Below are 12,521 nucleotides of genomic sequence, written 5' to 3' on the forward strand. Positions count from 1 at the left end.
CAACTAGAATAAAAAGCAGTAATAAAGTTTAAAAAAACAAACTCAATCAAGTTAATACAGACCACTCTCAGTTACAGATATTCAGGTGAGAGGCCAGCAATATGGACTGTCTAATAAATGCCAAGAGTATTTATAAACTTATAAATTCAGACAGTTCAGAGAGACCCTGAGCATCATCTGATGTAGGATGAAGGTGAGTGTTAACAGTGGAGAAAAAGACAGTCAAGGAACAAACTAGGTCTTCAAGACCTCCATCATTTGCACACTAATTATAACCATGACTTATTTTGGCAGCATTTAAAAACAATGTTGCCCAGATGTTTTTATTAAAAATCCATACAATTTGGAAATGTGATTTTTTTCACAAAATAAGATAAATCATCATCATACTATTTTCAGTGGAATTAGCATTGTGTTTCCACAACAGCAATTATGACTGCATGATTGTTTACATTATCTGTTGTCACAATAGATAGTAAGATTTCTGAGGGCAGAAACCATATCTTTGTATCTAAATATCCTGAGTAGAGACTAGTGCTAACACAATAATGTTTACTGAATATATGAATGAATGAATGAACATCAGCAGTGAAAAAGATACAGGTAGATCAAATACCTAATTTAAAATGTTAGTTAAATTCTTCAAAAGAATGCTTTGATTATCTGGAGCTTTTGTTTTGCTACACTGTCTTATCACGAGTATGCAAAAAAGAGGAAGAAAAGTAGCCCCCAATGAATAAACTGGCAAAGAGGTAACAGTCATATTGGAAAACTCAGAGTTAAGTGTATTTACATTTAATTGTGACAATTATTAAGATATGACCAAAGATATGACCAAAAAACATGGTGATTTAAATAAAATATCAAATCTTAAAAAGGTGCAAGTTGTTTGTGTTCGCAGGTACCAAAGGGCAAGTTTTATATTTTAGCTAAGAAAAAAATTTATTTCAAAATAAAGATTTTGCATTATTTATATTCTAAAAATGCTTATTATACATTATAGAATTCATAATTATATTTAAATTACTACTTCTAATTGTCATAAATGCAACTTTGATAATGGTCTCTAACGTTTACCAAGTGAAATATGCAACTACACTTTTTTATTCTAAAACCAAACAGCCAGAAGACTTTGTATGAATTTTCATGAATTTAATATAAGACTTTTAAATAGTTAGAAAAGCCTTGACAAGTTTTTTAGTTATACTGAAATAATGTAAAATACAGTACACTGGGCTAAACAAGTTATCCCATAAATTACAACATTCTGCTTAAGGAAAGTTCACATGAACATATGTAGCTGTCATCCACGCAACTGACCTCAAAAGATTCAAAGGAAAAATAGTCAGAATGCCTAAATAGAAATAAAAGTTACCTTGCCTTCGTAGTTCATTTTTAACAGCTTCAACACCTCCTGTTTTTTCAATGAAGTCATATATAACTTTTGATGTTTCTCTGTCTTTAAGTTGTGCCTCTGAGATTCCACACATATCAAAAAGATTCTTCAATTCTGGATCCAAATTATTCAGCTACAACAGATAAAATAACTGCTAACTATAAAATCTATCCCCAATTTTTCACAACAGCAAGTTGAAATTTTATTCTCATATCTGTGCCTTTTATGAAATTATTTTCTTTTGTGTTTATAAATTTTTAATATAGTTAGAATATTTATATGCTAAGTAAATATCTTATAAAAGACAGAAAAAGATAAGAACAAAGAATAGGCTTTATATTTTATGTTTTCTTTTTGTTTCCTACCTTTGTAAAAAAAAAAGGATCTTATTTAGATTTTTACCAATCCCTTCATGAATGATACATCTCTAAAGTTCATCTATTCTACCTTGTCCTAAATAAGATTTAGATATAATCACAAATAAGCACAAAAAGTATTATTAAATCTATTAAAAATTTTGAGGTCAAGTACCTCTTCATAACCAAGTACCCTGTAAAATACCCAACATAAAGAGGCATTCAAAAACACTGTGGTGCTGTTTATGACAAGACATGGAAGCAACCTCAAAGTCAACTGACAGGAATGGATAAAGAAGATGTGGTACATATATACAATGGAATATTACTCAGCCATTAAAAATGAAATAATGCTATTTGCAGCAACATAGATGGACCCAGAGAGTGTCATACTGACTGACTGAAGTAGATCAAATAGAGGAGAAATATCATATGGCATCCCTTATATGTGGAATCTAAAAAGAAATGATACAACTGAACTTACTTACAAAAAAGCAGAAGACTTACAGACTTAGAGAAGGAACTTATGGTTGCCAGATGGAAATGTATACACTGCTATATTTAAAATGCTTAACTAACAAGGACCTTACTCTACAGCATATGGGACTCTGCTTGATGTTATGTGGCAGCCTGGATGGGAGGGGAGTTTGGGAGAGAATGCGCATGCTAAGTCGCTTCTGTCGTGTATGACTCTTTGTGAACCTATGGACTGTCCTGCTAAGCTCCTCTGTCCATGTGATTCTCCAAGCAAGAATACTGGAGTGGGTTGCCATGACCTTCTCCAGGGATCTTCTCAATCCAGGTATCGAACTCACGTTTCCTATGTCTCCTGCATTGGCAGGCAGGTTCTTTACCGCTAGAACCACCCAGGAAGCCCTTGGGGGAGAGTGGGTATATGTATATGTATGGCTGAGTCCCGTCACTGTTCACCTCAGACTATCAAAACATTGTTTGTTAACTGGCTATACCCTAACAGAAAAAAAAAAAGTTTTTTTTTTTTTTTTTAAATGTTGTGGTGCTAACACTGTAGTTCTAATAATAAAAAAGTAACCAAAATAATTTTTGATTCTAATCACAAATAAATATTTCTTTTCAACATAATTTTTCCAAACCCTGAATGTCAGTCAAATGTTAAATACGTATACTTAGGTAACCAATTTTCAACTATTTTGCTCAAATGCTATAAATGAATGAATGATGAAATCACCAAAAAGAAGTAATAGAATAAAAAGAGCTAGACAATCTTTGGATATTCAGAATGTGACTATAGTACTTTCAAGTAATTTGGCTTATATTCCCCTCAAATGATCACTTTGCAGAAACAATTTTCTCCTCTTGGCTTTCAAAACATAGAGATTTCATATTATAGTAGATAAAGCCAAAGAGTTAAAAAAAAAAAAAATGCTCTTTAGAGACTTAGCCATCAATGATAGAACAATATATGATTTCAAACCTCAGTGGAATATGAACATAAATACAAGCACATTCAACCAAACACTAGAACTCACAAAAATGTATAAGCATAAAAGTCTAAAGGTAGGACATGACATTCCTACATATTTAGAGTTATAACATTTATGGCTTGAAAATAACTTACATCAAAGCCAGTATTCGGATCCCAACCCACATGTCCAATGTGTCTAAAGTAGCAGAAACAAAAAAAAAACAGAAAAAAAAATGCGTAAGTGACAATAAAAACATAATACACATGAAATCCAACCCAACCAGTGAATTTTTAGCCTGAACTAATGGTTCTCATAGACATACTCATTTTCAGGGAAAAAAAGTGTAAGTAGTCAAGAGACCAGGATTCTAGCCCCAACTCCACTACTAACTGAGCCTTAATATTTTTGCACAACCTTTCTGAGCATCCATTTCCTTAACTGTCAAACTAGCATAAGAATACAAGCATTACATGTGTAAGACAACAGGAATTCTGTAATGAAGAAACAAAGAATGCACAGGAGAATGCTTGAAATACATCAAATGAATATCAAAGGTTTGATGCCTACAATAGACTGTGTGTTTTCCAAAAATTTCTATCTTGAGATCGAATCCCAATGTGATAATTCCTGGAGATGAGGATCTGGGGAGGTAATCAGGTCATGAAGGTAAATTCCCCAAGAATAGGATTGGTGCCATTAAGAAAGAGGCCTGGAGAGCTCTCTCGCCCTCTTCCAACATGTGAGGACACAATGAGGAGACGGCAATGAACTAAGAAGTGGGATTTTACAAGACACTAAATAAATCTTGCCTGCCTCTTTACATCCTCCAGAACTGTGAGAAATAAATTTCTGTTCTTTATCAGCTACCCAGTCTATAGTATTCTGTTAGCAGCCCAAACAGAATAGGACAATGCCTTTAGGTAATTTCCAAATATCATTTATAGGGAAAAGTGAGATTTCATTTTCATGTCCAACAATTAGTTGAAAAAACAACTCTAATTTTTCTTTTCTGATAGGTGGAAAAGTAAATTAACTAAGATTCATAAAAAGTCTATTGATCAATAGCCTTTATAAACTACAACAACAAAATTATAGCTGAAGGTATGCAAGCGATAAATGTAAGGGGTCTCCCAAAAAGAAAACAGAACTTTCTAACAATTTAAAAAAAGAGCAGAAATGAATAAATCAAAAGTAAAGATAAGAATAATAAAAGAACTGCCTTACTGGAAATTGCTTGGTGTTCCAATATCTGCCTTAGTTAACCTCTTCTTTTTAGCTTTTCCTTTTTTCTTTTCTTTGGTATGGGAGATGTTGTTGATTTGTGGACCATAAAATCTATTTGTTGTAATTTCTGGATTTTTTATGTCAACTGTTGCCATGGGTAGATTAGGACCTGCAAATAAAGTCAAAATAATATGAAAGAGATTTAAGAATTATCACAATCATAATTTATAATTTAAATACCTTTTTCTGAAGCAGGATCACTTCAATACTATAAATTATTTGTTTTAAAATCACATGTTAATTTTTATAAATAATAAATTTCAAAAATTCTTAAACTGCAAAAGTCTATAACAAATTCCTAAATTAGCATAGATACATTATTTCAAAGAAAACTCTTTTTATAATACTAAATCTCATAAAGTACATGAATTTTCAACAAGAATTTAAATTTATCTGACCCATTAAATTTTGACTATTACAAGCTTCACATCCAACACATTATTCATTAATAAAGTGGCATACATTACATAAGAAGAATAAAAGAAAAGAAGCATCTTTGTTTTAAATCTAGTAAAGAAATCTAGTTTTACTTCTTTATTTCAACTTTATTAGTCTATGAGGAAAAAAATGCTTATATAATTATTATTATCATTTTTTCCAAAACGGTAATATTTAAGTCTAGTAGCATCTTTCTCATTACTATACACTTTGGCTATCAGAAATATATAGCTCAAAAATTTAAGACACAAAAATTCTTAAAACATTCCATCTTCCACAAGGATCAACAGTAAAAAGACCTCAGGCATTTTCAGGTATTATTACCAGCATCTCCAGGAGTGACACTAAATGTAGCACACAAGTTTTTGTTTTATAATTCATAAAAGTACTCTTGCTCTTAAAGGGAGGAAAGTCTGAATGAAACAAATTCATCTTAAAAATTCCTTTAAAAATTAAACTGAAGGGCAACACATGTTCCTCAGAGATTCTATTTAAATGTATGATTCTCTTAATGTATGACAAAACTTCCTATTAGACCAAACTCCTCTGAGATGATCATAGTAATGACAATTTTAAAAATGTTGTATAAAATATAATCACTATTATGCAAAGAAAGAGTTAACACAGTAGGCCTAAGACTGCTATCTTTAGAAAGGCCTGCTTGCAAGGCTGGCCCTTAGCTGGCATCTAAGGATCTAGGATTTTAAGAGGGTTCTTATTCCCTGATAAGATGGGCTCATTGTGTCTCAACTATCAGTACTATCAGTGTGTTTTATGCTGATACCTGCTTTCCTTCTGTGAGTCTAGAATCTTGGTATGTACTAGACAGAAGATGCCCACATGACTAGCCCCCAATAAACACCAGGCACTGAGTTTCTCCTTAACACATCTCATGTGTGTTGCAACAACTCACTGTTGGAGAAATTATGCACATACCCTGTGACCAATGACAGAATACTCTTGGAAGCTTGTGTGTGGTTCCCCTCAGACTTAATCCCACGTGTTTTCCCTTTTTTTTTGTTTTTGCTTTGTATCTTTTCACTGTAAGAGATCTTTACTATATGCTCAGTCTTGTGAGTCCTTCTAGTGAATCACCAACTGGAGGGGTGGTGTATGGAATCTCCAACACAATCATAGAATGGCAGATAGAAACTCTAAGAAATTATAGGCTAATGTATACTGAGTGATCACTAAATGCCAACTTGACAATAATTCTTCAATTATCCTGAAAACCTCAAAGGCAACCTATTCATAAACACTGTCTGAAAAAAAAAATTTATCTCCATGGGGAACTATATATAACTCATTTTTTCCCCCTCAACCCTACTATTGAAGATGAAATACAGTAAAAATAAAATTATAAACGCCATCTGCCAATTTATCAGACAAATAATTTGTACACAACTAAAAGATATACACAATTCAGCTATTTTCCCTTAATATTCAAAGTCATTAAGTACAGTATGTAAATGTTTAAAAGTTCTATTTATAGTTTCATACAAAATTCTGTAGGAAATTGCTCATATTGGCAAGAAGTAAAAATTCTTCTTGGAAAAAAATGGAAGCTAGTGAAAAATATGGATAAAACCATTAAAAGCTGATTTAGCATCAAGGAATAATCTGACAATAATTGGACCAAAAATTAAAGGTTAGTTAAGCAATATAGGAAGTTTATTAAATAGGAGATAAAGAACTAGATTTTCAAATTTGTTCAGATTCAAGATTTGAGTTCACTGTAGTTTCCAAAACAGGGACTTATTAAAAATAATGAGAATTCAAATGTTAGAGGGTTGAACTGGGGTCATACTAGTATCTTCATAGACTTATCTAGTGCTCACTTTTTACTTCTCATTCTTCTCTTTCTGTTTTCTCTCCTCTTACAATTTATCATTACTCATCATTATTAGCAACACCATCCAAAGAAGATGCTGTAAATTATTACTCTCTTATCTTTATACTTAATAACATTTAAGAACCCCCTTAATCATTTCATGGAGAAGGCAATAGCACCCCACTCCAGTACTGTTGCCTGGAAAATCTCATGGACAGAGGAGCCTGGTGGGCTGCAGTCCATGGGGTTGCTAAGAGTCAGACACGACTGAGCGACTTTACTTTCACTTTTCACTTTCATGCATTGGAGAAGGAAATGGCAACCCACTCCAGTGTTCTTGCCTGGAGATCCCAGGGACGGGGGAGCCTGGTGGGCTGCCGTCTATGGAGTCGCACAGAGTCAGACACGACTGAAGTGACTTAGCAGCAGCAGCAATCATTTCATTACAGGGGACTGGAATGCAAAAGTAGGAAGTCAAGAAACACCTGGAGTAACAGGCAAATTTGGCCTTGGAGTAAAGAATGAAGCAGGGCAAAGGCTCATAGAGTTTTGTCAAGAGAATGCACTGGTCATGGCAAACACCCTCTTCCAACAACACAAGAGAAGACTCTACACACTGACATCACCAATGGCCAACACCAAAATCAGATTGAGTATATTCTTTGCCGTCAAAGATGGAGAAGCTCTATACAGTCAGCAAAAACAAGACCGGGAGCTGACTGTGGCTCAGATCATGAACTCCTTATTGCCAAATTCAGACAAATTGAAGAAAAGTGGGGAAAACCACTAGACCATTCAGGTATGACCTAAATCAAATCCCTTATGATTATACAGTGGAAGTCAGAAATAGATTTAAGGAACTAGATCTGATAGATAGAGTACCTGATGAACTATGCATGGAGGTTCATGACATTACAGGAGACAGGGATCAAGACCATCTTCAAGAAAAAGAAATGCAAAAAAGCAAAATGGCTGTTTGAGGAGGCCTTAAAAGAGCTGTGAATAGAAGAGACACTAAAAGCAAAAGAGAAAAGATAAGATATACCCATTTGAATGTGGAGTTCCAGAGAATAGCAAGGAGAGATAAGAAAGCCTTCCTCAATGATCAGTGGAAAGAAATAGAGGGAAAGTAGAATGGGAAAGACTAGAGATCTCTTCAAGAAATTAGAGATACCAAGGGAACATTTCATGCAAAGATAGGCTCAATAAAGGACAGAAATGGTAGGGACCTAACAGAAGATATTAAGAAGAGGTAGCAAGAATACACAGAAGAAATATACAAAAAAGGTCTTCATAACCCAGATAATCACAGTGTCATCACTCACCTAGAGCCAGACATCCTGGAACGTGAAGTCAAGTGGGCCTTAGGAAGTATCACTACGAACAAAGCTAGTGGAGATGATGGAATTCCAGTTGAGCTATTTCAAATCCTAAATGATGACACTGTGAAAGTGCTGCACTCAATATGTTAGCAATTGAGTGATTGGATTAGCGATTGGAAAACTCAGCAGTGGCCACAGGACTGGAAAAGGTCAGTTTTCATTCCAATCCCTAAGAAAGGCAATGCCAAAGAATGCTCAAACTACTGCACAATTGCACTTATCTCATATGCTAGTAAAGAAATGCTCAAAATTCTGCAAGCCAGGCTTCAGCAATACATGAACCATGCACTTCCAGACGTTCAAGCTGGTATTACAAAAGGCAGAGAAACCAGAGACCAAATTGCTAACATTCGCTGGATCATCAAAAAAGCAAGAGAGTTCCAGAAAAACAGCGATTTCTGCTTTATTGACTATGCCAAAGCCTTTGACTGTCTGACTCACAATAAATTGTGGAAAATTCTGAAAGAGATGGGAATACCAGACCACCTGACCTGCCTCTTGAGAAACCTGTATGCAGGTCCGGAAGCAACAGTTAGAACTGGACATGGAACAACAGACTGGTTCCAAATAGGAAAAGGAGTACGTCAAGGCTGTATATTGTCACCCTGCTTATTTAACTCATATGCTGAGTACATCATGAGAAATGCTGGGCTGGAAGAAGCATAAGTTGAAATCATGATTGCTGGGAGAAATATCAATAAGCTCAGATATGCAGATGACACCACCCTATAGCAGAAAGGGAAGAAGAACTAAAGAGTCTCTGATGAAAGCGAAAGGAGAGTGAAAAAGTTGGCTTAAAGCTCAACATTCAGAAAACTAAGATCATGGCATCCAGTCCCATCACTTCATGGCAAACAGACGGGGAAACAGTGGATACAGTGGCTGACTTTATTTTTGGGGCTCCAAAATCACTGCAGATCGTGATTGCAGCCATGAAATTAAAAGACGCTTACTCCTTGGAAAGAAAGTTATGACCAACCTAGACAGCATATTAAAAAGCAGAGACGTTATTTTGCCAACAAAGGTCTGTCTAGTCAAGACTATGGTTTTTCCAGTGGTCGTGTATGGATGTGAGAGTTGGACTATAAAGAAAGCTGAGTGCCGAAGAATTGATGCTTTTGAACTGTGGTATTGGAGAAGACTCTTGAGAGTCCCTTGGACTGCAAGGAGATCCAAGCAGTCCATCCTAAAGGAGATCAGTCCTGGGTGTTCATTGGAGGGACTGATGTTGAAGCTGAAACTCCAATACTTTGGCCACCTGATGCGAAGAGCTGACTCATTTGTAAAGACCGTGATGCTAGGAAAGATAGAGGGCAGGAGAAGAATGGGACGATAGAGGATGAGATGGTTGCATGGCATCACCAACTCAAGGGACATGAGTTTGGGTAAACTCCGGGAGTTGGTTTTGGACATGGAGGCCTGGCTTGCTGTGGTCCATGGGGTCGCAAAGAGTCGGACACGACTGAGTGACTGAACTGAACTGAAGTCAGTTTGAGGTATATCAGAGTTAGATACTCTCTTTATGCTGTCATCCTTCCTGAAATAGGTGTGTCCAAAAAGCAATAATAAAGGAATAACCAGATTCTCCATTATAAAACCACAGAAATTTGGGAATTCCCTGGTGTTTCAGTGGTAAAGACTCTGCACTTCATTGCATGAGGACTGGGTTCAATCCTGGTTGGGGAACTAAGATCCCACAAGTTGTGTGGTGCAGCCGGAAAAACAAAACAAAAATTTAACAATTATAATTAATTTTAGGAAAAATAAAAATATTTTGATGTTACTTTAGTTTATATAAAAGTAATCTATTATCCTAAGAATATCCTAAATGGTATAAAGTTGGTAAAGTTAACAGTTTAAATTATTCAAGCTAGTAAATTCTTTTCTGGGAAATAATAAAGTTAAGATTCTTATAAGCCTGATTTACAACTCACTAGAGAAAATGACTCGGCCATCTCTGAAGAAAGTCAAGGATGAAAAGGACAGGAATGAAATATAATTGATATTCAGAATAAATACCAAAGTTTCCCCTCCTCACTCTCCTCCAAAATCAGGTGTGGATATATTGTTATGCATCTACCAAGCAGTTCATAAAGCTGTGCCATTAGCTACTTAGTTATTTCACAGAAACTTCATCAGTACTGGTTAAAACACTATTTAATTAAGTCTATATATAAAAATTCAGATTTTAGAGACCTATTAAAAAACTGGTATAAGCTGGGAAAGTAGCTAGTTTTTCAAAATCTTTCATTTTATAGACAAAAACTAAGGACAGTGTCATCACCAACAGAATGATACTCAGATGTGTTCTTTCTATAATAAAAAACAAAATAAACAAAAAACAACAATTAAGGACAGGAAGAGGCAGGTGACCTATCTAAAGTCACACAATCAGTGACAAAGGGAAAGGTAAACTCTGCTGTCTTGGTGTCTAGTCCACTACTCTATTAACTAGAGTACCTTTTACACAACACTTAAATGACAAGATTGATCAACAGCGCTAACATTACAGTAAGTATATTTTATGTCTTTACCAATTCATCAGTTCTCTTAGTTTGTGGTCCAACTGTTACAAGAAATGGTTATGAGTTTCAAAATTTAGAAAAAAGGGCTTTTTACACATTCAAGAGACTAAGTATTTGGCTATTTTTGTTGGCAGCATTTACTTTACAGTTTGAAGATGTTAGGAAATAAATTTAAAATAATGTTCTAAAGCCTAATTAAATAGTTAAAAGTGACAGACTAAAAAATTAATAACTTGTATAAAGTACAGAATCACTTTTAAAATAAAGTTTATGAAAGATATGGTAACAGAAATAAATCATTTCTAGTAAACTTTACTTATTCCATTTCTGAAATTACATTCACCCTAAGAACAAGTATTACATAAATACATAATGAAGGGAGGCTGTTTCCCTTCTTTTTCAAAAAGCAGTTATGACAAATTACCTTCCTCTGATGAACGACAACTATCAGAGAAAAGGTTTTTTAATATTCTCACTCAACAGCATTTCTAGTTACATTTAAAACTAAAAGAACAAACTAAACTCTTCCGCTTAATTACATAAAAAGCAGAGAGCTCTCACCAAGGTAAAATAGTTGAGAAACAGGTGGCCTAGTGACCTCTGATGTCAAGCAGTCATGAAGCTGAGAACAAATCATTGGAAAGCGTCTAAGTTAAAAGTTGAGGTTGACCAATAAAGAAAAAAAAAGTGTATGGATTAGGAGTTAATGAGGAAAACACTTGTCCTCATTGTACTTTAGGGCAGGAATACATGTTACTTCTACATAAAGTGTCTTTTTTACAGTTATAATTTGAAAAGGTCAGCTAGACTGATCGAAATGAGGATTGGGACAAAGCCCCTGCATGGACTCTGCAAGGCAGTTAAAAGTATCCACTGCCACCTAGTGGCAACGCAGCAAATGCAGAAAAGCAATAGGCCACCTTCCTGAGTCCTCTCTCCACTATGGGGAGAGCAAGGCAAGCAACTGCACTGCAGGGAAAAATATGAAAATTTCTATTAATAATTGTACGTGTATCTTATAAATAAATAAGTATGCAAATATTGGCAACACATGCTGTATAATTTTTTAACAATACCATTTTTAAATTTTGTTTATTTAATGAAAAAAAGACCACTGTACCAAAAGGTTAAAACTATATCTTAAGATTTTAAACCAAGAACCATTTCAGAGAAAGAAACTACATTTAATTATGAGTATTTCTTACTAGGGGTAATAAAATTATAAGACATCATTGTCACATAAAGAATATCCAAATTCAAACCATTGTGGATTAGGTGCCTCTTCAAAAACATATTTTATATGTATTGATTAAATTACAAAAATCAAAAAGTACTTACATCCTTAACTTTAATTATGTTATTTGTACAACATCTACACTTTATAATCTCAGATTACTTTCCCTAAAGATGCTAATACTAGGAAGCCTTCCACACTGGTACTTAATATATGCTCACAGAAGGGCAAATAGTTTAATAAATTAAAAGAGGAGATTAAAATATTGAGCACACAAGTGGAAAAACTTCTAATGCTACATTAAAGGTTCACAGATGAAAGATTTCTGGCTCAGCGGCTCTGCTTCCCTTGTTTCCGTGACATACTAGCTGCACACCTCAAGGCATGTTACGTACCCTCTCTAGGTCTCAGTTTTTCCTTCAAAACTATCCTGATGTAGCACAGTGGTTACAGCACAGTGGTTACGGGGCCAGGCTCTGGAGCTGGAACACTTGAGACTGAATCTTGCTCCACTTTCCTAGTTCTGTGACCCTGAGCAAGTCACCTATCTGTGCCAGTCTTCTCGTCTACATCAGGGATAATAGCAGCTACTTCAATTGGTTTCTGGACAGTGCCTGGCAGGTAGCAAAT

The 12,521-nt window shown here is 34.8% G+C and overlaps 1 protein-coding gene across 2 annotated transcripts in view; it reads right to left on the bottom strand.

Annotated features, from left to right (window-relative positions):
• WASL (WASP like actin nucleation promoting factor) overlaps positions 1–12,521 on the bottom strand; it is an 83,967-nt gene that overhangs the window by 18,166 nt on the left and 53,280 nt on the right. For both annotated transcript variants that reach the window (XM_055590820.1, XM_055590821.1), the window contains exons 6-8: positions 4,422–4,590; positions 3,350–3,392; positions 1,376–1,529 (exon numbers count right to left, since the gene is read on the bottom strand). In XM_055590820.1, coding sequence (XP_055446795.1) covers positions 1,376–1,529; positions 3,350–3,392; positions 4,422–4,590 — 366 coding nt within the window. The remainder of the gene's footprint in view (positions 1–1,375; positions 1,530–3,349; positions 3,393–4,421; positions 4,591–12,521) is intronic.

This window comes from Bubalus kerabau, chromosome 8, assembly GCF_029407905.1.
Source record: "Bubalus kerabau isolate K-KA32 ecotype Philippines breed swamp buffalo chromosome 8, PCC_UOA_SB_1v2, whole genome shotgun sequence".
Classification (NCBI taxonomy): domain Eukaryota; kingdom Metazoa; phylum Chordata; class Mammalia; order Artiodactyla; family Bovidae; genus Bubalus; species Bubalus kerabau.